A 23,776-nucleotide genomic window follows, 5' to 3' on the forward strand; every position below is an offset into this window, starting at 1 on the left:
GGGGGGTCCAGGAGGGTCTCAGGGGCACTGGGGGTCCTGGGGGGCTCTGGGGGAATGCTGGGGGGGGGTCTGGGGGGGTCCTGGCACATCTGGGGGGGTCCACGAGGGTTTCAGGGGGCACTGGGGGGTCCAGGAGGGTCCTGGGGGGCGTCTGGGAGGGTCCTGGCACATCTGGGGGGGCCAGGGGGGGCCCAGGAGGGTCCTGAGGGGCTCTGGGGGGGGGGTCTGGGAGGGTCCTGGCACATCTGGGGGGGGCCCGGGGGGGGTCCTGGCACATCTGGGGGGGTCCAGGAGGGTCTCAGGGGGCACTGGGGGGTCCAGGAGGGTCCTGGGGGGATCCGGGGGGGGGGGGGGGGGTCTGGGGGGGTCCAGGAGGGTCTGGGAGGGTCCTGGCACATCTGGGGGGGCCCGGGGGGGGGGTCCAGAAGGGTCCCAGGGGGCACTGGGGGGTCCAGGAGGGTCCTGGGGGATCCTGGGGGGGGGGGTCTGGGGGGGTCCTGGGACATCTGGGGTGGCCCAGGGGGGTCCGAGAGAGTCCTGGGGGGCTCTGGGGCAGTCTGGGGGGGATCCTGGAGGGGGATTTGGGGGGGTTCTGGGACATCTGGGGGGGGGGGGGTCCTGAGGGGTCCAGGGGGAGGTCTGGGGGGGTCCTGGGACATCTGGGGGGGCCCGTGAGGGTCCCAGGGGGGTCTGGGAGGGTCCAGGAGGGTCCTGGGACATCTGGGGGGGCCCAGGGGCATCCGGGAGGGGTCCAGGGGGGGTCCTGAGGGGTCCCAGGGGGGTCTGGGGGGGTCCGGGGGGGGTCCTGGGACATCTGGGGGGGCCCAGGGGCATCTGGGAGGGGTCCAGGGGGGTCCTGAGGGGTCCCAGGGGGGTCTGGCAGGATCCTGGGACATCTGGGGGGGCAGGGGGGTCCAGAAGGGTCCCGGGGGGTCTGGAGGGGTCTGATGGGAGGGGTCCAGGGGATCCAGGAGGGTCCCAGGGGGGGTCCTGAGGGGTCCAGGAGGGTCCTGGGACATCTGGGGGGCCCAGGAGGGTCTGGGGGGGGTCCTGGGGGGGCCCAGGGTGTCCTAGGAGGGTCTGGGGGGGGCCCCGGGGGGGTTCAGGGGGGTCCTGGGGGAGTCCAGGAGGGTCCTGGGGGGCCCAGGGTGTCCCAGGAGGGTCTGAGGGGGCCTGGGGGTGTCCAGGAGGGATCCTGGATGGTCCAGGGGGGTCCTGGGGTTCCAGGAGGGGTCCTGGGGGTCTCGGGGGGGCACTGGGGGGGTCCAGGGGGGTCCCCAAACCCCCCCCCCCCGACCCCCTTTTTCCCCCCGCCCAGGGCTTCCTGCCCATGACGGTCCCCGACCTGCTGCGAGGCGCCGTCTTCGTGAGTGCCGGCCCCGCGCCCCCATCCCCGCGAGCCCCCCGGGACCCCCGCCAGCCCCCCGGGACCCCCCCAATCCCCCCGTGACCCCCCCGTCCGTCTGTCCGTCCCCCCGGCGCAGGAGGGCTGCGGGATGCAGCCCAACGCCACCCCCTCGCCCGTCTACAACATCGACCCTTCGCGCTTCGAGGATCTCTGCCTGGCCGGCACCTCCGAGGTGGGCATCGCAGGTAAGGAAAAACAAAGAAAAACCCCAAAAATGGGGTGAAAAGCGGAGAAAACGGGGCCGGTGAATTTTTTTGGGGGGGGGGGGGGTACCCCCCGCTGCTCCCCCCCCCCCTCCAAGCCCACCCCTTCGCTCCAGGCTATTTCATGGACCACGCCGTGCGGCTGGAGGATTTACCCATCAGGTACGGGGGGTCCCCAAGGTGCCCCCCACCCTTAGAGACCCCGTTCCGCGCTCTGCGGCACCCTAAGGACCCCCCACCCCCCTACCGGGGGGGGGTCAGGGTGGGGTTTTTTGGGGTCAGGGTGAGGTTTTTTGGGGTACGGGGTGGGGGGGGGGGGGGGGGGACCTCACCCCCTCGCCAGGGTTGTTTGCTCCAGCACTTGTTACCGAACCGAGACCGACAGGGACGGGAACCGTGGGGGCTCTACCGCGTCCACCAGTTCACCAAGGTACTGGGGGAAACTGGGAGAAACTGGGGGGAAGGAGACCGGGATCGGGATTTGGGGGGGGGGGGGACACACACGGCCCCGTCCCCGCAGGTGGAGATGTTCGGGGTGACCGCGGCGGAGAGCGGGGCCGAGAGCGAGACGCTGTTGGCCGAATTCCTGGCTCTGCAAAAAGAAATTTTTTCCGAACTGGGATTGCACTACCGGTGAGGGCGAGGGGGGAGCCCCCCCCCTTTTTCCGTGCGCCCCCCCCCCCCTTTTTCCGTGCGCCCCCCCCCCCCCCTTTTTCCGACGGCCCCGCTCCCCGCAGCGTCCTCGACATGCCGACGCAGGAATTGGGGCTCCCCGCTTACCGCAAGTTCGATATCGAAGCTTGGATGCCCGGACGGGGCAAATACGGGGAGGTGAGGATGATTTTGGGGGGGCAAACGCCCCCCAATTTGGGGTCTGCACGGGGTGAAGCCCCCCGTTACGGGGTCCCCCGGTAACCACCCCAATAAGGGGGTGCGCAGGGGGTTTGCCGGCGAACCGGACGGGGGGGGGGAATTCCCCCGTTGCGGGTGAACCGTGATTGTGGGGGTCCCCGGAATTGAAGTGGGGGGGGGTTCCCCGTTATCAGGAGACTTGGGGGGGGGGTCCCAAAACCCTGCAGACCCCCCCCTTTTCCCGCCCTCCTCAGATCTCCAGCGCTTCCAACTGCACCGATTACCAGAGCAGGCGCCTGAACATCATGTACAGCGACGGAGCCGGGCGGCTGCGGCACGCGCACACGGTGGGTGCCGGGGGGGTCCCCGGTGGGTGCCGGGGGGGGGGGGGGTCCCCAAATCCTTCTGCCCCCCATTAACCCCCCCAGACCCCTCCGCAGGTGAACGGCACGGCCTGCGCCGTCTCCCGGATGCTCATCGCTCTCTTGGAATGCAACCAGCTACCGGTGCGTCTTTGGGGGGCACCCCAGGGGGTTGGGGGGCACCCTAGGGGGGTTGGGGGGTGCAGGGGTGGGGGGCTCACCCTGCCCTGCACCCCCAGGACGGCCGTGTCCGCGTGCCCCCGGCCCTGCAGCCCCTCGTCGGCCAGGCCGTGCTCGCCCGGCCCCCGGCCCCGCTCCTGCGCTACATCGGGCCCAACCAGCCCCGGGGGGCCGGGGGGGGCCCTGAGCCGGGCCGGGGGACCCCGAGGTGGCCCCCGCGTCGCACCCCAAACCCATGGGGGACACCCGGGGGGCCCCCCGTGTCCCCACAAGGCACCCCAAACCCATGGGGGACACCCGAGGGGCCCCCGTGTCCCCACGTCGCACCCCAAACCTGGGGGGGGACGCCCGAGGGGGCCCCCCGTGTGCCCACGTCGCACCCCAAACCTGGGGGGGACACCCGGGGGGGCCCCCCGTGTCCCCACAAGGCACCCCAAACCCATGGGGGACACCCGAGGGGGCCCCCCATGTCCCCACAAGGCACCCCAAACCCATGGGGGACACCCGAGGGGGCCCCCCGTGTCCCCACAAGGCACCCCAAACCTGGGGGGGACACCCGAGGGGCCCCCCGTGTCCCCACGTCGCACCCCAAACCTGGGGGGGACGCCCGAGGGGCCCCCCATGTCCCCACGTCGCACCCCAAACCTGGGGGGGACGCCCGAGGGGGCCCCCCGTGTCCCCACGTCGCACCCCAAACCTGGGGGGGACGCCCGAGGGGGCCCCCCGTGTCCCCACGTCGCACCCCAAACCTGGGGGGGACCGCCCGGGGGGGCCCCCCGTGTCCCCACAAGGCACCCCAAACCCATGGGGGACACCCGAGGGGCCCCCCGTGTCCCCACAAGGCACCCCAAACCTGGAGGGGACGCCCGAGGGGGCCCCCCGTGTGCCCACGTCGCACCCCAAACCCGGGGGGGCCACCTGAGGGGCCCCCGTGTCCCCACAAGGCACCCCAAACCCATGGGGGACACCCGAGGGGCCCCTGTGTCCCCACAAGGCACCCCAAACCCGGGGGGGGACACCCGAGGGGCCCCCCGTGTGCCCACGTCGCACCCCAGACCCCGGGGGGGGACACCCGAGGGGCCCCTGTGTCCCCACGTCGCACCCCAAACCTGGAGGGGACGCCCGAGGGGCCCCCCGTGTCCCCACGTCGCACCCCAAACCTGGAGGGGACGCCGAGGGGGCCCCCCCGTGTGCCCACGTCGCACCCCAAACCTGGGGGGGGACGCCCGAGGGGCCCCCGTGTCCCCACAAGGCACCCCAAACCCGGGGGGGACGCCCGAGGGGGTCCCCACGCCAGACAAAGGACGAAGAACACGGATGCCTGTAAGGACGGACACGCGGACACGGCACGCAGGGACACGGGACGTAGGACACGCATTCCATGGGGACACATGTTCCACGGGGACACGCATTCCGTGGGGAGACACGTTCCGTGGGGAGACGCGTGTCTCCCCCCCAAAACATTGCAATAAACACCGCTCGCCCCCCAAAAACCGCAACCCACGGACACGCGTGCGCTCCCGCACACGCGTGCGCGCGCCCCGAGAACACGGCTGTGCGCGCCCGTTGGCGTTCTCCGGGCTTAACGTGCGCCCACGGCGGGGAAACGGGGAGGGTGCTGGGGCGGGGGGGGGGGACGCTGGGCACGGGGACCCTGGGGACGTGGGGGCTGGGACCCCCTTCTTGGTGCTGCTGGGGGAGGAAGAGGAGGAGGAGGAGGGGGCGGGGGGGTGGGGGCGCAGTGCCCGAACTCTTCTTTTATTTTACAACAAACCGATATAAATCCTCTACGCTACAACCGGGACGGGGATAAGGGGGGGGGGCGGCGGCAAGGTTGGGGGGAGCGGGGGCTCCCCCAGAGTCCAACCAACATCGGAACCCCCGGATAAATAGGGGGAGACTTTTTGGGGGGGGCAGGAGGAGGGTTATCGGGGTGTGGGGGGGGGGGCCCCCCGTCAGTCCACGCAGCGCCCGCTGTTGATGACGATATCGTCGTATTCCTCCTGGGGAGGGGGGGACACATAGGCAGCGCTCAGCAAACCCACCCCCCCCTCAAAGTTTTCGGGGGGCTGTTGGGAGCGGGGAGAGCCCCCCCCTTGTAATTTCGGGGGGCCGCCAGGAGCAAGGCGAGCCCCCCCACTTAATTTCGGGGGGCTGCAGGAGGCAAGGCGAGCCCCCCCACTTAATTTCGGGGGGCTGCAGGAGGCAAGGCGAGCCCCCCACTTAATTTCGGGGGGCTGCAGGAGGCAAGGCGAGCCCCCCACTTAATTTCGGGGGGCTGCAGGAGGCAAGGCGAGCCCCCCCACTTAATTTCGGGGGGCTGCCGCGAGCAAGGCGAGCCCCCCCACTTAATTTTGGGGGGCTGCCGCGAGCAAGGCGAGCCCCCCCACTTAATTTCGGGGGGCTGCCGCGAGCAAGGCGAGCCCCCCCACTTAATTTTGGGGGGCTGCCGCGAGCAAGGCGAGCCCCCCCACTTAATTTCGGGGGGCTGCAGGAGGCAAGGCGAGCCCCCCCACTTAATTTCGGGGGGGCTGCCCGCGAGCAAGGCGAGCCCCCCCACTTAATTTCGGGGGGCTGCAGGAGGCAAGGCGAGCCCCCCCACTTAATTTTGGGGGGCTGCCGCGAGCAAGGCGAGCCCCCCCACTTAATTTTGGGGGGCTGCCGCGAGCAAGGCGAGCCCCCCTCCTCCTCGCCGGCGTAGCGCGGGAGCCGTGAGGATTTTGGGGCGCAGGGAGCAACTTACGTCGCTGTTGTCGGCCTCGGCCTCGTCGGGGCTGTCCTCGGAATCTTCGGGGGGTTCCTGCGCCCCGAAATCCCGCAGCAGCTGGGGCAGGCGGGGGGTCGGGGCGGTGGCGGGCGCTGTAAAGGGGGGTGTACCCCACGTACATGCGGGCGGCGGGGTCGGCGCCGGCGCGCAGCAGGCACTCGGCGACTTCGGGGCTCTGCGCTTCCACTGCCAAGTGCAAGGGGCTGCGGCCGCAGCTCGGCTCCTGCGGGGGGCAAAAAAGGGGGTCAGCGGGGTGCGGGGGACCCCCCAAATTTTCCCCCTGTCCCTCCCCACCCCCCTCCCGGAGCGGGGCTCACCGCTTTGTTGAGGTCGGCGCCGGCGCTCAACAGCAGCTCCACCATTTCCAGGTCTTTGCGGAGGACGGCGACGTGGAGCGGGGTGTAACCTGCCGGCGAGGGGAGCGTCACCGCGGGCAGCCCCCAGCCCCACGGCGGGGGTCCCCAGCCCCACGGCGGAGTCACCCAGCCCCACGGCGGAGTCACCCAGCCCCACGGCGGCCCATGTCCCCATGCCACAGCTCCGCAGCGTGACGCCCACCAGCGAGGGGAGCGTCACCACGGGCACCCCCCAGCCCCACAGCGGGGTCTCCAGCCCCATGGCAGGCTCCCCAGCCCCACAGCGGAGTCCCCAGCCCCATGGCAGGCACCCCAGCCCCATGGCGGAGTCACCCAGCCCCACGGCAGCCCATGTCCCCCATGCCACAGCTCCGCAGCGTGACGCCCACCAGCGAGGGGAGCGTCACCGCGGGCACCCCCCAGCCCCACAGCGGGGTCTCCAGCCCCATGGCAGGCTCCCCAGCCCCACAGCAGAGTCCCCAGCCCCATGGCAGGCTCCCCAGCCCCATGGCGGAGTCACCCAGCCCCACGGCAGCCCATGTCCCCATGCCACAGCTCCGCAGCGTGACGCCCACCAGCGAGGGGAGCGTCACCACGGGCACCCCCCAGCCCCACAGCGGGGTCTCCAGCCCCATGGCAGGCTCCCCAGCCCCACAGCGGAGTCCCCAGCCCCATGGCAGGCACCCCAGCCCCATGGCGGAGTCACCCAGCCCCACGGCAGCCCATGTCCCCATGCCACAGCTCCGCAGCGTGACCCCTGCCGGCGAGGGGAGCGTCACCGCAGGCACCCCCCAGCCCCACAGCGGGGTCTCCAGCCCCATGGCAGGCTCCCCAGCCCCACAGCGGAGTCCCCAGCCCCATGGCAGGCACCCCAGCCCCATGGCAGAGTCACCCAGCCCCACGGCAGCCCATGTCCCCATGCCACAGCTCCGCAGCGTGACCCCTGCCGGCGAGGGGAGGGTCACCGCGGGCACTCCCCAGCCCCACAGCGGGGTCTCCAGCCCCACGGCAGGCTCCCCAGCCCCACAGCGGAGTCCCCAGCCCCATGGCAGGCACCCCAGCCCCACAGCGGAGTCCCCAGCCCCACAGCGGGGTCTCCAGCCCCACAGCGGGGTCCCCAGCCCCACAGCGGGGTCTCCAGCCCCACAGCGGGGTCTCCAGCCCCACAGCCCATGTCCCCATGCCGCAGCTCTGCAGCGTGACCCCCGTCAGCGAGGGGAGCGTCACCGTGGGCACTCCCCAGCCCCACAGCGGGGTCTCCAGCCCCACGGCAGGCTCCCCAGCCCCACAGCAGAGTCCCCAGCCCCATGGCAGGCACTCCAGCCCCATGGCAGAGTCACCCAGCCCCACGGCAGCCCATGTCCCCATGCCACAGCTCCGCAGCGTGACCCCTGCCGGCGAGGGGAGCGTCACCGCAGGCACCCCCCAGCCCCACAGCGGGGTCTCCAGCCCCATGGCAGGCTCCCCAGCCCCACAGCGGGGTCTCCAGCCCCATGGCAGGCTCCCCAGCCCCACAGCGGGGTCTCCAGCCCCATGGCAGGCTCCCCAGCCCCACAGCAGGCTCCCCCCACAGCCCATGTCCCCATGCCGCAGCTCTGCAGCGTGACCCCCGTCAGCGAGGGGAGCGTCACCGTGGGCAACCCCAGCCCCACAGCGGGGTCTCCAGCCCCATGGCAGGCTCCCCAGCCCCACGGCAGAGTCCCCAAGCCCCACGGCAGCCCATGTCCCCATGCCACAGCTCCGCAGCGTGACCCCCACCGGCGAGGGGAGCGTCACCGCGGGCACCCCCCAGTCCCACAGCAGGGTCTCCAGCCCCACGACAGGCTCCCCAGCCCCACAGCGGAGTCCCCAAGCCCCACGACAGGCTCCTCAGCCCCACAGCGGAGTCCCCAGCCCCACGACAGGCTCCTCAGCCCCACAGCGGAGTCCCCAGCCCCACGACAGGCTCCTCAGCCCCACAGCGGAGTCCCCAAGCCCCACGACAGGCTCCTCAGCCCCACAGCGGAGTCCCCAAGCCCCACGACAGGCTCCTCAGCCCCACAGCGGAGTCCCCAAGCCCCACGGCAGGCTCCCCCCACAGCCCATGTCCCCACCACAGCTCTACAGCGTGACCCCCGCCGGCGAGGGGAGGGTCACCGCGGGCACCCCCCAGCCCCACAGCGGGGTCTCCAGCCCCATGGCAGGCTCCCCAGCCCCACAGCGGAGTCCCCACGGCAGCCCATGTCCCCATGCCACAGCTCCGCAGCGTGACCCCCGCCGGCGAGGGGAGAGTCACCACGGGCACCCCCCAGCCCCACAGCGGGGTCTCCAGCCCCACGGCAGGCTCCCCAGCCCCACAGCGGAGTCCCCAAGCCCCATGGCTCTGCAGCGTGAAGGGGAGCGTCACCGCAGGCACCCCCCAGCCCCACAGCGGAGTCCACGAGCCCCACGGCGGGCTCCCCAGCCCCACGGCGGACTCCCCCCTGCAGCCCGTTTCCCCACGCCACAGCTCCGCAGCACGACCCCCACCCCAAACCGCGCCCCGCTTTGTCCCCGCGTTCCCTCACGGCCTCGCGCCGCAGCCCCACGGCGTCCCCACCCCCCGCGTCCCCCCCGCCCCGCACCGTCGTAGTTGACGCTGTCGAGCTGGGCGCGCTCCTCCTCGTCGCAGGGCGCCGGGGGATTCCGAGGGGACCCCAATAAATGGCGGGCGCAGGCTCGGCGGCCCTCGCGGCAAGCGAGGTGCAGCGCCGTGTGCCCTCCTCGTTCCTGCAGGCAAAGCCCCGCGCCCGCCGCTCGCAGTTTCCGCACGAAGCCGGACAGACCCAGGATGACGGCGATGTGAAGCGCCGTCTGCGGGGAGAGAGACCCCTCAGCTTAGGGGGACGCGGGGGACGCGGGGAACCCCCCCCCCCCCCCCCGAGCCAGCGTAGAGGCTGAGGGGGGCACCCCAAAACCCTCTCCCCACCCCAAAACCCTCTCCCCCCCCCGAAACCCCGCTCCCCGCTGTTTTTCCGCACCTGCCCCAGGTCGTTTTGCAGGTCCAGGTACTCGGTGCCGGCCGTGTACTGCAGGATGGAGTCCAGGAAGGCCTCGTGTTCGTGGATAACGGCCAAATGCAGCGCTCTGGGGGGGGGTGTGGGGGGACACGCAGGGTGTTACGGGGGGTCCCCACGCCCCCAGCCTGGCGTGGGGGGGGGGGTCCAAGCAAGGCAAGGTAAAAGGAGAGGCGGGGGGTGCCCCCGTGGGTGCTAAATGGGACCCCGGGGTGGGGCAGGACCCCCGGGGGAGGGGCAGGACCCACTGTCACAGCCCTCCCGGGACCGGGGTGCCCCCCCCACACCGCCGCCACGGGGCAGGGGGATCCCCCCGCCCCCACGTAGGGCAAGGGGTCTCCCCCCCGGGCACCGGGGGTCCCCCGCCCGCAGGTGAGGGGGGTCCGGTGTCCGCTCGCCCCCCGCCCGCACTCACGTGTCGCCGTCCTCGGTGAGGAAGCCCAGGACGTGCCGCAGCCAGGCCGCGGGGTCCACGGCGGCGGCCGCCGCCTCCTCCTCTTCCTCCTCGCGGGGCTCAGCGAGGCGGACGGCGCCTACAGCCGCCGTGACGGGACCCAGAACCGGGCCGGGGCTGGCGGGCCCGGGGCTGCCGGGCAACGGCCCCAGCTGCCCCTCGCCCAGCGAGCCCAGGCCGCTGTCGCACCACTCATCGCCCTCGGGCCGCTTCACCTCACCGGGGGGCACCGGCGCCGCCGCCTCCGCGGCCGCCATGCCGGGCCGCCAGGCTGGGCCGCGCTCAGATCCTCACCGCCATAGAAGCCGATGCCGCCGCCGTCCCGGGAAATCCCCGCCGGGCCCGGCGATGGCGGCCGCGCGGGGCCTGCCGGGACCCGTAGTCCTCAGACCACTTCCGGGAGACGGGTGCCGCAAAGCACGCCGGGAAAGCGCGGCGCTCTACGCCTATCAGCGCCGCCCGCGCGGCATGCTGGGAGGCGTGGCGGCAGTAACATGGCGGATACCGCAAGGCACGCCGGGAAGCGCGGCGCGCTCCACCTATCAGCGCCGCCCGCGCGGCATGCTGGGAGGCGTGGCGGCAGTAACATGGCGGATACCGCAAGGCACGCCGGGAAGCGCGGCGCGCTCCACCTATCAGCGCCGCCCCGCGCGGCATGCTGGGAGGTGTGGCGGCGCGGCGCGGTGCATGCCGGGAGGCGTGGCCCGGGCAGCGGCCGGCGCCCATGGCGGAGCCGGACGGTAACGGGGGGGCAGCAGCAGCGGCGGCGGTGGCGGGACCCCCACCTCGGGCTGCTCCCGCTGATCGCTCCCCTCCTTCTCCCGCAGCTCCCGGTGCCCGCGGGGACGAGGCAGAGCAGGACGCGGAGTCACCGGTGAGTGCCCGGTGGGGCGCGTTCCCCTCCCGGTACCGGGAGCCAGGCCCCGGTTAGGCCTCCCCGGGGGATGGATGGGGCCTCTCCGCCATTACCGGCTCACCTCTTTTCGGTCTCCCGCAGGTTTCTGACAGCGAACCCGGTGCTTCGGGCGACTCGGAAAGTAGGTGCGGGGGTGATGGGGGCCGCGGCCCGGTGGGACCGGGGAGGGGGGTCCCGGTGGCTGATCCTCCGGTCCTCCCGGTGCAGTGGAGCTGCTGCGGAGCCTCCTGTCCCGGACGCTGGGCCTGGGCGGGGAGAAACCGGAGAAAGTGCTGGATGAGCTGACGCTGGAGGGAGTGAGCCGGTTCCTGCGGAGCGAGAGATGTACGGGGGGGAACCGGGGGAGGGATTTGGGGGGTACCGGGGGGATTTGGGGGGTACCGGGGGGATTTGGGGGGCACCGGCGGGGGTTGGGGGGCACCGGGAGGAGTTTAGGGGGTACGGGGGGCATTGGGGTGCCCCCCCCCCGAGCCCCCCATCTCCGTCCCGCCGCAGGTAAGAATGTCGTCTGCATGGTGGGCGCCGGGATTTCCACCTGTGAGTACGCTTTTGGGGGGGGTGCCGGTAACTACCCGGGGGGCCCTGATGCACCCCCCACCACCACCACCTCCCGGTACCCCCCCCCATCCCGCTCCGCAGCCGCCGGGATCCCCGATTTCCGCTCGCCCGGCACGGGGCTGTACGCCAACCTGCAGAGCTACGACCTGCCCTACCCCGAGGCCATCTTTGAGATCAGCTTCTTCAAGGTAGCCCCCCTCTACCACCCCCCAACATTTTGGGGGGGGGTCCTGGTCCTCCGGGAGGGGGTCCCGGTTCTCCGGGGGAGGGGTCCCGGCCCTCCTGGGCGGGGCTCGAGGACCCCAAACCCCTAAGAGCCGCCTCCCCCCATCCGCAGCAACACCCTGAGCCATTTTTCGCCCTCGCCCGGGAGCTCTACCCAGGGCAGTTCAAGGTAAACCCCTCCCCAAGCCTCAGTTCCCCCCTCCCCCCCAAAAATAAACCCCTGGGGGGGTTCCCCCACCCCATTGCGCCCCCCAAATTGATCCCCATCTCCATGTCCCCCCCCGCCAGCCCACGGTGTGTCACTACTTCATGCGGCTGCTGCAAGAGAAGGGGCTGCTGCTGCGCTGCTACACCCAGGTCGGGACCCCCGCCACCAGCTCGGGGGGGGGGGGGGTCCCGGAGTATTTTTGGGGTGCGGGGTGGTTTTTGGGGAGCCCCTGACCCCCCCTTTCCATCCGCCCCGACAGAATATCGACACGTTGGAGCGGGTGGCGGGGTTGGAGCCCGAGCTGTTGGTGGAAGCTCACGGCACTTTCTTCACCTCGCACTGCCTGCGTCCCTCCTGCCGCCAGCCCTACGGCCTCCAGTGGATGAAGGGTACGGGGTTGGGGAGGGGGGGTTGGGGAGGGGTGGGACCCCCCCCCGGCGTGCCACCGAGGCTGGGGGAGGGGCGTGGGACCCCCCTCGGGGTGCCACCGAGGTTGGGTGGGGGGGTGGCGTGTCCCCGGGCTGGGCGCGGGGGGTCCCATCCTCTGGGCTGGCGTCCTGACAGGAGCCTGTTTCTCCCCCAGCGTCCCCCCCAATATCCCTCTGTGTCCCCCCCCGTGTCCTTCTGTCCCCCCCCGCATCCCTCTGTCCCCCCCCATGTCCCTCTGTCCCCCCCACATCCTTCTGTCCCCGCCACATCCCTCTGTCCCCCCCCGCGACTGACCTCTCCCACCCCCATCTTTTCCAGAACGCATTTTTTCCTCCCTCGTCCCCAAATGCGAGAAATGCCAAAGCGTGGTGAAACCCGGTGAGTGACACTGCAGGGTGGGGACGCACGGGGACATCGGGGGTCCCCATGCCCTAAGGGGGGGCCACAAGGCCCCCCCAAACACTTCCGCTCACCTCCCCCCCCCCCCCCAGACATCGTTTTTTTCGGGGAGAGCCTCCCCTCGCGCTTCTTCACCCTCCTGCAGTCGGTGAGTGATTTGGCGGGGGGATTTGGCGGCAGGGGGGGGGGCCCTGTGGCCCCCCCCAGATTTAGGGGGGCACGGCGGGGGATGCCGGTGGCCCCACGGTGACATTTCTGCGTCCCCCCCTGCTTTTTGTCCCCTAGGATTTCCAGAAAGTTGACTTGCTCATCATCATGGGCACCTCGCTGCAGGTCCAGCCCTTCGCCTCCCTCGTCGGCAGGTCAGACCCCCCCGGGACCCCCCCAAAGCCCCCCAAACCCCCTGCCACCCCCCCGTGACCGTCCCCCTCCTGTCCCCAACAGGGTCCCCACCAACACCCCCCGGCTCCTGATCAACAAGGAGAAGACGGGGCAGGTGAGGGGTAGGAGGGCAATTTGGGGGGGCTGCTAAAGCCGGGGAGGAGCATTTTGGGGAGGGGAGGAGCGAGTTGAGGGGGGCAGAGGGGGTTGAGGGGTGCTGCCCCCCACCCGTCACCCTCATTTTCCACCCCATCCCCCCCCCCAGAGCGACCCCCTCATGAGCCTCATGGGTTTCGGCTGCGGCATGGACTTCGATTCGGACAAGGCTTACAGGCAGGAGGGGCCGGGGGGGATTTGGGGGGGCTGAGGGGGGTTTAGGGGGGATTTGGGGGCGTTTAGGGGGGCATTGGGGGGATTTGGGGGGGTATGGGTGGGACCCTTGGGGTGCTGGGACGCCTGGCTTCCACGGGGGAGCACAGGGGGTCAGCACCCCAGCTCCATACGCTGTTACAGGGGTGCTGGGGGGGGTCGGGGACCCCCCTCAAGGTGGTTTTGGGGATCCCCCCCCCCCTTCCCCCCGCGTCCCTCTGTCCCCCCGCAGGGACGTGGCCTGGCTGGGGGAGTGCGACGCCGGCTGCCTGGCGCTGGCCGAGCTGCTGGGCTGGAAGGTACGGCCCACCCTGCTTCCCCACGGCGATTTTGGGGGGGGGGGGGGTCCCGACCTCCGCACGCCCCCCATGTCCCCATTGCCCCCTTCCCTGTCCCCGTCGCGTCCCCCCCCAACCTTGCTCACCGTCCCCGCAGAAGGAGCTGGAGGAGCTGGTGAGGAGGGAGCACGCCGCCATCGACGCCAAAGCCGCCCGGGGGGCTGACGGCAAAGCGCGGGGAGGCGACGGCGGCGAGACCCCAACAGGGGACGGCGAGCGCCGGGGGGGCAACCGGGACCCCCCGCCGTAGCGCGGAGCGGGGCCGTGACATTAAATGGCCGCCGAGGCGGGTTATCGGCATCCTCTGTTCCCTTCTAGGGGCACCCATGGGTGGGGGGGACGGCGGTTTGGGTCCCCTCCGTGTCCCCAGCGGGGGGGGTCACTGGTTACTGGGGGGTGCTGGGGCAGGGGGGTCCCTGGGATGCTGGGGGGAACTGGGGCCAGAATGAGGGGGTACTGGTGGGGGGGTCCCTAGTTATTAGGGGTACTGGCGGGGGGGGGGGGGTCCCAGTTACTAGGGGTTATTGGGGTGTAGGGTTACTGGGGGTACTGGTGTGTGGGGGGTCCCTGTTACTGGGGAGCACTGGGGGTACTGGGATACCCGCCAGCAGTGTGCAGCCTGGGGGGGGCCTCCCCCATGTCACCACGGAGATCATGACCCCCCCCCCCCCCATTTTTCTGCTTTCTCCCAGCATTTGTGCAATAAAGCGATTTATTTCTAAAATCTGGTTAAGTCCTGCCCGGCCCTGGGGGGTCCCTGCCTGGCTTGGGGGGGGTCTCTGCCCTGTTTGAGGGCTCTGCGGGGGTCTCTGCCTGGCGTGGAGGAGTCCATGCCCCGTTTGAGGGCCCTGGGGGGGGGGTCTCTACCCGGTTTGAGGGTCCGGGGGGGGGTCCCTGCACGGTTTGAGGGTCCTGGGGGGGGTCTCTACCCGGTTTGAGGGTCCGAGGGGGGTCCCTGCACGGTTTGAGGGCCCTGGGGGGGGGTCTCTACCCGGTTTGAGGGTCCGGGGGGGGTGTCCCTGCCTGGTTTGAGGGCCCTGGGGGGGGGTCTCTACCCGGTTTGAGGGTCCGGGGGGGGTCCCTGCACGGTTTGAGGGTCCGGGGGGGGTCCCTGCACGGTTTGAGGGTCCTGGGGGGGGTCCCTGCCCGACTTGGGGGGGTCCCTGCCCGGTTTGAGGGTCTTGGGGGGGGTCCCTGCACGGTTTGAGGGTCCTGGGGGGGGGGGGGTCCCTGCCCCGCTCCGGGGGTTCCCGCCTGCTCTGGGGGTCCCTACCTGAGGGGGCGCGGTGGGCAGGGCCAGGGGCAAGGCGCGCAGGCCAATCCGAAGTGAAGGTTGAGGGAGACTGCCAATCAGTGCGCGGGGCGGCAGGCGGCGGGGTTTGATAGGCGGGAGGGTTAGCCAATGGGTGGGGGCTGTCCTGGCGGGAGAGGCTGAAGAGGTTGCGAGAGGAGTAAGAAGAACCAATCAGAGCCCAGGGCGGTTGATTGGCCTTGCCTTTGACCAATAGCTTGACGAGCCGCTGCCGAAAGGCCCTCTGGGAGCACCCGGAGAGGTGGTAGACGAAGGCGGAGTCTAAGTGCAGGGCCATGAAGAAGGGCGGGGCGCCGTTCTGACAGGCAGCCCCTCCAGCCAACCAGCTCGGTGGGCGGGCGGACGGACGCAGGCTGCGGCCAATGGAAGACGGCAGAGCCGCTGACGGGCAGAAGCGCTGGCGAATGGATGCGGGCCTTGCGGGCCGGCGGGCCCAATGGCGGCGGAGGGCGGGGCCGGCGGCGGAGGGGCAGCGCCGTGAGCCAATGGGCCGGGAGCCCCCCCTTGAGTGGCGGGGGGGCGGGCCAATAGGGGCGTGGCGGAGGCGGCGCGGCGGAGTGAGGCGCCATGTCGCGGCGGCGGTGGCGGGGCCCGCAGAGCGCGGAGGGCAGCGGCCGCGGGGGCGAGATGGGGAAGATGGCGGCGGGCGGCGGCGGCGGGGGGTGGCTCGGGCCGTTATTACGGTGGGGGCGGCGGGGGCGGCGAAGGCGGCCGTGCTCCCAAGCGCCAGAAGACGGAGAACGCGGAGCCGCCGCCGCACGGGCCTGGCGGGCCGGGGGGGGCTGGCGGCGGGCCCGGCGCTGCCGGAGCGGTGAGCGGGGTCGGGGGGAGGCCGGGGGGCGGTGGGGCTCTTGGGAAAGGGGGGGGGGTGGGCGGGCATCATGGTGGGGCCTGAGGCAGGGCCTGGGTTGGGGGGGGTGGCACCAGGCCCGAGTGGGGCGAGCTGAGGGGCGGGACGAGGCCTGAGGGGGCAAAAAGTGCCCCTTGGTGGGGGGAAATACGGTGGAGAGGACAAGGATTGTGGGGGGAAGGCTGGGGGCCTGAGGGGAGGTAAAGATGGGGGCGGGTTGGGCTGGAAATGGGGTGCAGGGTAGGTCTGGGGGGGCCAGGAGAGGCTGTGGGGGATGTTTAGGAGGTCAGGGACTGTCTGGAGGGGACACGGGGCAGGCCAAGGCATGGGGGGGGGTCAGGTCAGGGCTATGGGGGGACAGGGTCTGCCCTGGCTTGGTCGGGCCACGGGGTGCTCAGCACTATCAGGGAGAGGGGAAACAGCTTTTAAAGGGGCAGGGCTGGACCCCAGGGGCCTGCAGAGCGCCTGGGAACGGATTTGGGAGAGGCAGGGCCCTGCAGGGTCTTTGCCCGAGTCCCCCCAGCAGCACCGGGAGCTTTTTGGTTGCACCGATTTCAGAACCGCTCCCTCAACCACCGAGACCCTCGGCTGCGGTGACAGGCGGAGGGTGGGCTGAGATTCCCAGGGCGGCAGCCAAGACCTTACCCGGGGTGGTTTTTCTTTGTAGTCCCCCTAGATTTGTATCATTTTGGGGGGAATAAAGAGGTCTGGGCGGGCGCCGTACTGAGCCGACCCCTTCTCTCCCGCCAGGAAAACTACGATGACCCCCACAAGACGCCCGCCTCCCCCGTGGTGCATATCCGGGGGCTGATCGACGGCGTCGTGGAGGCCGATCTCGTGGAGGCCCTGCAGGAGTTTGGCCCCATCAGGTGAGGAAACGCGTTGGGGGACGGGCGCGGTGACGGCGGCACCGCCGCCGTGTCGGTCTGACCGCGGTTTACGGTGTGGGTCTGACCGCGGCTTTCGCTGTCCCAGCTATGTGGTGGTGATGCCCAAGAAGAGACAAGCCTTGGTGGAGTTCGAGGACATCCTCGGCGCCTGCAACGCTGTTAATTACGCGGCCGATAACCAGATTTACATTGCTGGTCACCCTGCTTTTGTCAACTACTCCACCAGCCAGAAAATATCCCGCCCCGGGGACACGGATGATTCCAGGGGCGTCAACAACGTCCTGCTTTTCACCATCCTCAACCCCATCTACTCCATCACGACGGTGGGTGACGCGCCGGGGGAACCCGAGGGTTTTTGGGAACGCGGAGCTGGGGACGTGGATTTCTCCCGGCCCTGGCGTCCGCTGCTTTTGGCGGGGGGAGCTGCCGCTGTGCCTCGGTCAGGTCCCTCACTACTTCTCGCCTCTCCGGTCCCGCAGGACGTGCTGTACACCATCTGCAACCCCTGCGGCCCTGTGCAGAGGATCGTTATCTTCAGGAAAAACGGTGTCCAGGCCATGGTGGAATATCCTTCCATGCCCCGAGCGCCCGGGACTGCCTCTCTTGTGTTTTTTCTGCTGCGGGTTGGTTTGGTTCTGCCTTGGCTGTGCTCTGGCGTGTCCTGGCCGGCTGTGGGGAGGGAGTTGAGGGTGTCCCAAATTATCTGGGTCCGTTTGTTCCGCTTGGAGAGCGATGCCTGACGCCCGGCATGGTCGGATCCATTCTCCCAGGCGATGAAACCCACCCTAAAGACTCTTTCTTTTCCGTAAACGTCCTTAACGCCGCCAACGTTTGACTCGGTGCAGAGCGCCCAGCGAGCCAAGGCATCCCTCAACGGGGCCGACATTTACTCCGGGTGCTGCACGCTGAAAATCGAATACGCCAAGGTAAGCGTCCCTGCCGGGCGGCACACACCCCTTCGCGGGGTGACGCCGCTGACGCCTGACGCTTCTCCCGGCTGTTTGTCGCAGCCCACGCGCCTCAACGTTTTTAAGAACGACCAGGATACTTGGGACTACACCAATCCCAACCTCAGCGGACAAGGTAATCTCCGATGAAGCGCTTTGTACCTACGCGCACGGTCGGGCACAGCACTCTCATAACCGACCCACAATATGTAATGCCATTCGCCTGCCCGTACCTTCAGCCGGAGCTGGCGTGGGCTCCGCGGGGAGAGGGCTCGGGGCGGGGAGGCGAATTGAGTCGAAAAAAGCGAGCGGCGATGGCCGGGGGTTTCTCTCGGTGGTTTGTTCTGCGCATTGCTTGTCGGGGAGCATCGGTGTCAGGCGCGGGAAGCGAGGGGGAGTCTCTGCACCAGCGATATGCCGTTGTTTTATTTTTTTTAATTTTTTTTTTTTTTTTTTTTAATATTTAATGAGTTTCTGGTGGTTTGGGGCGGGGGGGGCGGCGGGGTGGGGAAAGTGCCATTGCTTTTCTTGTGTCTGCCCCGCTGCCGGCTCTTTGCGTACCTCATCTTCCGAACTGGATTTACCAAAACGGGGCTGCGTCGCCCTCCCGGAGCCGAGTTGGAAACACCCCTGGCCTGGCAGGGGGGGCACCCAGCCCGTCTGTAAAACCGGAGGGGAGACGTCGGCTCCCTTGAGCTTGAAAGGGGGGGGAAAAAAATGATATCCCCCCCCCAAAAAAAACCCCTGTGCTCGTGGGAGTGGACGTCTCCCGCTCCCAGCTGGATGCCGGGGCGGCTGTTGATGCCCTCCGTGTCGGGCTGCGCAGGGTGGGCCCCGCGCGAGGAGCTCGGCGACGCTTGTTTTGGGGTGGGTTTTGTTTTTTTTTTTTTTGGTGGGGGGTTGGGGGGGGTGTAAAACACTTCATGTTTTAAAGCCGGGGTGTCGGCAGCGGGCGGCTTCGACCGCTCGAAGCGGGGATCGGGAGGGTTTGGGGGGGGACGGGCGGCGGGCACGGGGGTGAGAGGCGGGATTCGCTGCGGGAGCCGCCGAGCCACCGTCTGCCGGACACCCCCGCTTTTCAAAGCTGCAGAGCCGTTGAGGTGCGGACGCAAGCAATGGCATTACATGAGTTTTAGGGGCAGGGGCAGAGCTCTCCTCCCGGGTACATAACGTAGAAGATGTGCAGAGCCGCAGGGGCGAGAGGGGCTCGCTGGGAAGCGGGCGGGGGGTACGGTAACGTGGCCTTTCCCAGCTCCGAGCAGTCATTTGCACATAACCCCGGGGACCGTACTACAGCGGAAGTCCCGAATGGGCCGTGACCTGCCTCTGCACATTCCTCACACCACACAGTGTAGAAAACTTTTACTGGAGAAAACACGCAGCATCCAGAAACAAGCAGCAGCTTGAGCTCATTACATCAAGGACACAACACCGTGGCCCAAGGACTATCTACAGCACAGAGAGAGAAAGAGGCGCAGCATGCCACAGCAGACATTTACCTTTACTTACCAAAACCAGACCAAACCGAACCCACGAATGTACACAGAACTAGAAAACACAGCCCAGAGGGTCCTCAAAACAAGCCCAGCAGCGCTCTTACCGGAGACCGGAGTAGATCTGAGGCCCTCCAAGACCTTAGGATTGCTCTCAGCACGGTTTGGTTTGGGAGGGCAGTTCCTTTGCTTTACGCTGTTTCTCCTGCAGTCCTCAACTGCCACCATATCAGCGCCAAGCGGAGAAAACAAAAAAAAAAAAAAAAAAACACAAAAAAAAACCAAACCAAACTTTTAAAAAAAAAAAAAAAAAAAGCCAAACCAACCAAACAAAAAAAAAATACCAAACCAAACCAACCAACACAAAGCAACCCAACCCCAAGGGCACACAGATCCCTAGGAGGCCGTAGCTGGGGCTGTGCGGGTCTGGCGCAGGCCGGCGCTCGAGCCGAGACACATTTCCATTACAGAGGAGAGACACGCACACGGGAAAGAGCTACACAGAGCCAGAAGCACCATTTTGTTACAGCACAACACAAATTGCAGGAGGTGAAACACGGAGGAACACTCTCATTTATCACACCTTTATGTCCTCTCTCTCGGTATCTTCTGAGGACAAAACATCTGTGAGACCTTTTTTTTTTTTTTTTTTTAAAAAAAAAGATTCTGCTTTTTTTTTTTTTTTTTTTTAAAAAAAAAAGAAAAAAAATTGTAGCGGTTTTGTGCCTTTGACCTGTGTTTATGACTCTGAAACCATGTGATGCAGGGTCGCAGTGTATGTTTGATGGGACGCCATCTTTCAGAACTGTGCTAACTCACTCTTGAAGCGTCCAATGGTAAGAGAAATACAGAATTTTTATATGACAATGGACATTGTACTTTGTACTCCCGCTGTAAGTAGCCCTTTTCAATCTTTGTAACCCGACTCGGAATAAACCTGTACGAAACCCGGTCGTGTAAAGGGAAGAGAAGAGCAACTGTACGGTGACATGAGCGTGTTTATGCCTTGTACGTGATGGCTCGTTTTAACCTGTTACTGCTGTTGCTTTGCTGCCTGTACCAGTCTCGCTCCCTCTCCCGTTCCGTCGGGGCGGGGAGATGTCTTGCCACTTTTTTTTTTTATTATTATTATTTAGTTTCTATTTTTTAATTTTTTTTTTCCTTTCTGTACATTAATTTATTTATAATTTTTTTTTTTTTTTTTATGGCTGTGTAGAAACTAGCAGCATCCCGAAGGCCGGGGGGCACGGAGTGGGGCGCTCCCCTCACCGCACCTCCCTCCTAGTCAGCTTTAGGGGGGGGCCGGGGCTGGTCCCTGGTGGGTGGGTGGGTGGGTGGGAGGGAGGGGGTAGGATAAGGGGGGGTGCTCCCGGGATCGGCCCCCCCTCACTCCGGCCGGGGCTCTCGGTCCCTGCTGGGAGGAGACACGGGGGTCCCGGTTGGGAGCGGGGCGCAGGGGTGCGGAGCCAGCCCCGCCGTCGCCCTCCTGGGGTAGCTGGGGGGTCCCCAAAGCCTCCCCTCCGGGGCCAGGCTCAGGCGTCAGGGACTGGAGGGACCCCCGGCACCCTGGGGAGTGGTGTCCCCCCACCCCGCGAGACCACCCTAATCTTTCCTTCCACCCGCAGGAGACCCGGGCGGCAACCCCAACAAGCGCCAGCGGCAGCCCCCGCTCTTGGGAGACCACCCTGCGGAGTACGGTACGGCGTTCCTCGCGACCGGGGGGGACAGGGGACATGGGGGGGGGGTCCAGGTGATGCTGTGGGGGTCATCGGGGGGGACAGGGGACATGGGGGGGGTCCAGGCAATGCCGTGGGCATCGCTGGGGGGTGACAGTGGACACCGGGGGGTCCAGGCGATGCCATGGGGGTTGTTGGGGGGGGGACAGGGGACACCGGGGGGGTCCAGGCGATGCTGTGGGTGTCATCGGGGGGGACAGGCAGTGCTGGCAGGGTCCAGGCAATGCTGCAGGGGTCATCAGGGGGGACAGGGGACACCGGGGGGGGGGGGTCCAGGCAAGGTCATGGGGGTCATTGAGGGGGACAGGGGACACCAGGCAAGGCCACGGGGTCATCGGGGGGGACACAGGGGGGACACCAGGCAAGGCCATGGGGTCATCGGGGGGGACACGGGGGTCCAGGCAAGGCCATGGGGTCATTGGGGGGGACAGGGGCACCAGGCAAGGCCATGGGGTCATCGGGGGGGACACAGGGGGGTCCAGGCAAGGCCATGGGGTCATCGGGGGGGACACGGGGGTCCAGGCAAGGCCATGGGGTCATCTGGGGGGACACAGGGGACACCAGGCAAGGCCATGGGGTCATCGGGGGGGACACAGGGGACACCAGGCAAGGCCATGGGGTCATCGGGGGGGGACACAGGGGGGTCCAGGCAAGGCCACGGGGTCATCGGGGGACACAGGGGGGTCCAGGCAAGGCCATGGGGTCATCGGGGGGACACAGGGGGGACACCAGGCAAGGCCATGGGGTCATCGGGGGGGACACAGGGGACACCAGGCAAGGCCATGGGGTCATCGGGGGGGACACAGGGGGGACACCAGGCAAGGCCATGGGGTCATCGGGGGGGACAGGGGACACCAGGCAAGGCCATGGGATAATCGGGGGGGACACAGGGGACACCAGGCAAGGCCATGGGGTCATCGGGGGGGACAGGGGACACCAGGCAAGGCCATGGGGTCATCGGGGGGCACACAGGGGGGTCCAGGCAAGGCCACGGGGTCATCGGGGGGGACACAGGGGACACCAGGCAAGGCCATGGGGGTCATTGAGGGGGACAGGGGACACCAGGCAAGGCCATGGGGTCATCGGGGGGGACACGGGGGTCCAGGCAAGGCCATGGGGTCATCGGGGGGGACACAGGGGACACCAAGCAAGGCCATGGGGTCATCGGGGGGGGACACAGGGGGGTCCAGGCAAGGCCACGGGGTCATCGGGGGACACAGGGGGGTCCAGGCAAGGCCATGGGGTCATCGGGGGGGACACAGGGGGGTCCAGGCAAGGCCATGGGGTCATCGGGGGGACAGGGGACACCAGGCAAGGCCATGGGGTCATCGGGGGGGGACACAGGGGGGACACCAGGCAAGGCCATGGGGTCATCGGGGGGGACACAGGGGGGACACCAGGCAAGGCCATGGGGTCATCGGGGGGGACACGGGGGTCCAGGCAAGGCCATGGGGTCATCGGGGGGACACAGGGGGGACACCAGGCAAGGCCATGGGGTCATCGGGGGGGACACAGGGGGGTCCAGGCAAGGCCACGGGGTCATCGGGGGGGACAGGGGACACCAGGCAAGGCCACGGGGTCATCGGGGGACACAGGGGACACCAGGCAAGGCCATGGGGTAATCGGGGGGGACAGGGGACACCGGGAGGGTCTCCAACCCTCTCCTTGTGCAGGAGGACCCCATGGCGGATACCACGGGCACTACCACGACGAGGGCTACGGCCCCCCGCCGCCCCACTACGAAGGGAGAAGGATGGGCCCTCCGGTTGGGGGGCACCGCCGGGGTCCCAGCCGGTACGGCCCCCAGTACGGGCACCCGCCGCCGCCCCCCGCCGCCGCCGGAGTACGGCCCCCACGCCGACAGCCCCGTCCTCATGGTCTACGGTTTGGATCAGTCCAAGATGAATTGCGACCGCGTCTTCAACATCTTCTGTCTCTACGGAAACGTGGAGAAGGTAAACGGCAGCGGGGCAGAGGGGGTGTTGGGAGCACGGGGACATCTCCAAGGGGGTCTCCTCCATTCCGCCGCTGCTCCTTCAGGTCAAGTTCATGAAGAGCAAGCCGGGGGCAGCCATGGTGGAGATGGCGGACGGCTACGCCGTGGACCGGGCCATCACCCACCTCAACAACAACTTCATGTTCGGGCAGAAACTCAACGTCTGGTAGGTGTGGGCCGGGGCGAGGGCAGCAGCGGGCGGCTCTGCCCACGGTGCTGAGCCCCTGCCCGCTCCGGCAGCGTCTCCAAGCAGCAGGCCATCATGCCCGGGCAATCCTACGGCTTGGAAGACGGTTCCTGTAGTTACAAGGACTTCAGCGGCTCCCGCAACAACCGCTTCTCCACCCCCGAGCAGGCGGCCAAGAACCGGATCCAGCACCCCAGCAACGTCCTCCACTTCTTCAACGCTCCCTTGGAGGTGACCGAGGACAACTTCTACGAGGTACGCGGGGCGCCCGCGCCCGCCCGCCGCCTCCTTCCTCCTTTTTCCTTCCTCCCTGCTTCCTTGTTCTCCCTTTTCCTTCCTCCCTGCTTCCTTGTTTTCCCTTTTCCTTCCTCCCTGCTTCCTTGTTCTCCCTTTTCCTTCCTTCTTTTTTCCTTGTTCTCTTTTTCCTTCCTCCCTGCTTCCTTGTTTTCTTTTTCCTTCCTCCCTGCTTCCTTGTTCTCCTTTAACTTCCTCCCTGCTTCCTTGTTCTCCCTTTTCCTTCCTTCTTCTTTCCTTGTTCTCTTTTTCCTTCCTCCCTGCTTCCTTGTTCTCCCCTTTTCCTTCCTCCCTGCTTCCTTGTTCTCCCTTTTCCTTCCTTCTTTTTTCCTTGTTCTCCTTTTTTCCTTCCTCCCTGCTTCCTTGTTCTCCCTTTTCCTTCCTCCCTGCTTCCTTGTTCTCCCTTTTCCTTCCTTCTTTTTTCCTTGTTCTCTTTTTCCTTCCTCCCTGCTTCCTTGTTCTCCTTTTCCTTCCTCCCTGCTTCCTTGTTCTCCCTTTTCCTTCCTTCTTTTTTCCTTGTTCTCTTTTTCCTTCCTCCCTGCTTCCTTGTCTCTTTTTCCTTCCTCCCTGCTTCCTTGTTCTCTTTTTCCTTCCTCCCTGCTTCCTTGTTCTCCTTCCTTTCTTCCTTTTT

The 23,776-nt window shown here is 67.9% G+C and overlaps 4 protein-coding genes across 4 annotated transcripts in view; 3 read left to right on the forward strand and 1 right to left on the reverse strand.

Moving 5' to 3' along the window:
* The window catches only part of SARS2 (seryl-tRNA synthetase 2, mitochondrial), an 8,099-nt gene extending 4,172 nt beyond the window's left edge, over positions 1-3,927 (forward strand). Inside the window, 11 exon segments of the mRNA XM_075727270.1 lie at positions 1,319-1,366; positions 1,485-1,593; positions 1,728-1,773; positions 1,955-1,992; positions 1,995-2,041; positions 2,132-2,244; positions 2,349-2,442; positions 2,718-2,810; positions 2,904-2,969; positions 3,065-3,197; positions 3,848-3,927. Coding sequence (XP_075583385.1) covers positions 1,319-1,366; positions 1,485-1,593; positions 1,728-1,773; positions 1,955-1,992; positions 1,995-2,041; positions 2,132-2,244; positions 2,349-2,442; positions 2,718-2,810; positions 2,904-2,969; positions 3,065-3,197; positions 3,848-3,927 — 867 coding nt within the window.
* A 1,033-nt stretch (positions 3,928-4,960) lies between these two features.
* On the reverse strand, positions 4,961-9,874 carry NFKBIB (NFKB inhibitor beta). The gene is given in 8 exon segments (XM_075727292.1): positions 4,961-5,008; positions 5,749-5,844; positions 5,846-5,995; positions 6,090-6,178; positions 8,732-8,960; positions 9,128-9,233; positions 9,579-9,658; positions 9,725-9,874. Coding segments are annotated over 8 exon segments (948 nt in total).
* Positions 9,875-10,328: 454 nt separating this feature from the next.
* SIRT2 (sirtuin 2) lies at positions 10,329-13,690 on the forward strand. Its single transcript, XM_075727274.1, has 16 exons — positions 10,329-10,357; positions 10,445-10,491; positions 10,615-10,654; positions 10,741-10,857; positions 11,029-11,070; positions 11,173-11,279; positions 11,429-11,485; positions 11,605-11,673; positions 11,784-11,913; positions 12,272-12,331; positions 12,445-12,500; positions 12,638-12,714; positions 12,797-12,848; positions 12,999-13,066; positions 13,335-13,401; positions 13,538-13,690. The coding sequence occupies exons 1-16, from the start codon at positions 10,342-10,344 to the stop codon at positions 13,688-13,690; spliced, it is 1,158 nt and encodes a 385-aa protein (XP_075583389.1). The 5' UTR covers positions 10,329-10,341.
* Positions 13,691-15,319: 1,629 nt separating this feature from the next.
* HNRNPL (heterogeneous nuclear ribonucleoprotein L) overlaps positions 15,320-23,776 on the forward strand; it is a 10,220-nt gene continuing 1,763 nt past the window's right edge. The window contains 12 exon segments of the mRNA XM_075727271.1: positions 15,320-15,409; positions 15,411-15,563; positions 16,353-16,471; positions 16,578-16,815; positions 16,972-17,057; positions 17,322-17,418; positions 17,503-17,575; positions 20,558-20,629; positions 22,342-22,493; positions 22,495-22,623; positions 22,709-22,830; positions 22,905-23,110. Coding sequence (XP_075583386.1) covers positions 15,320-15,409; positions 15,411-15,563; positions 16,353-16,471; positions 16,578-16,815; positions 16,972-17,057; positions 17,322-17,418; positions 17,503-17,575; positions 20,558-20,629; positions 22,342-22,493; positions 22,495-22,623; positions 22,709-22,830; positions 22,905-23,110 — 1,537 coding nt within the window.

The sequence above is a fragment of the Pelecanus crispus genome (assembly GCF_030463565.1).
Source record: "Pelecanus crispus isolate bPelCri1 chromosome 30 unlocalized genomic scaffold, bPelCri1.pri SUPER_30_unloc_1, whole genome shotgun sequence".
NCBI classification, from domain to species: Eukaryota; Metazoa; Chordata; class Aves; order Pelecaniformes; family Pelecanidae; genus Pelecanus; species Pelecanus crispus.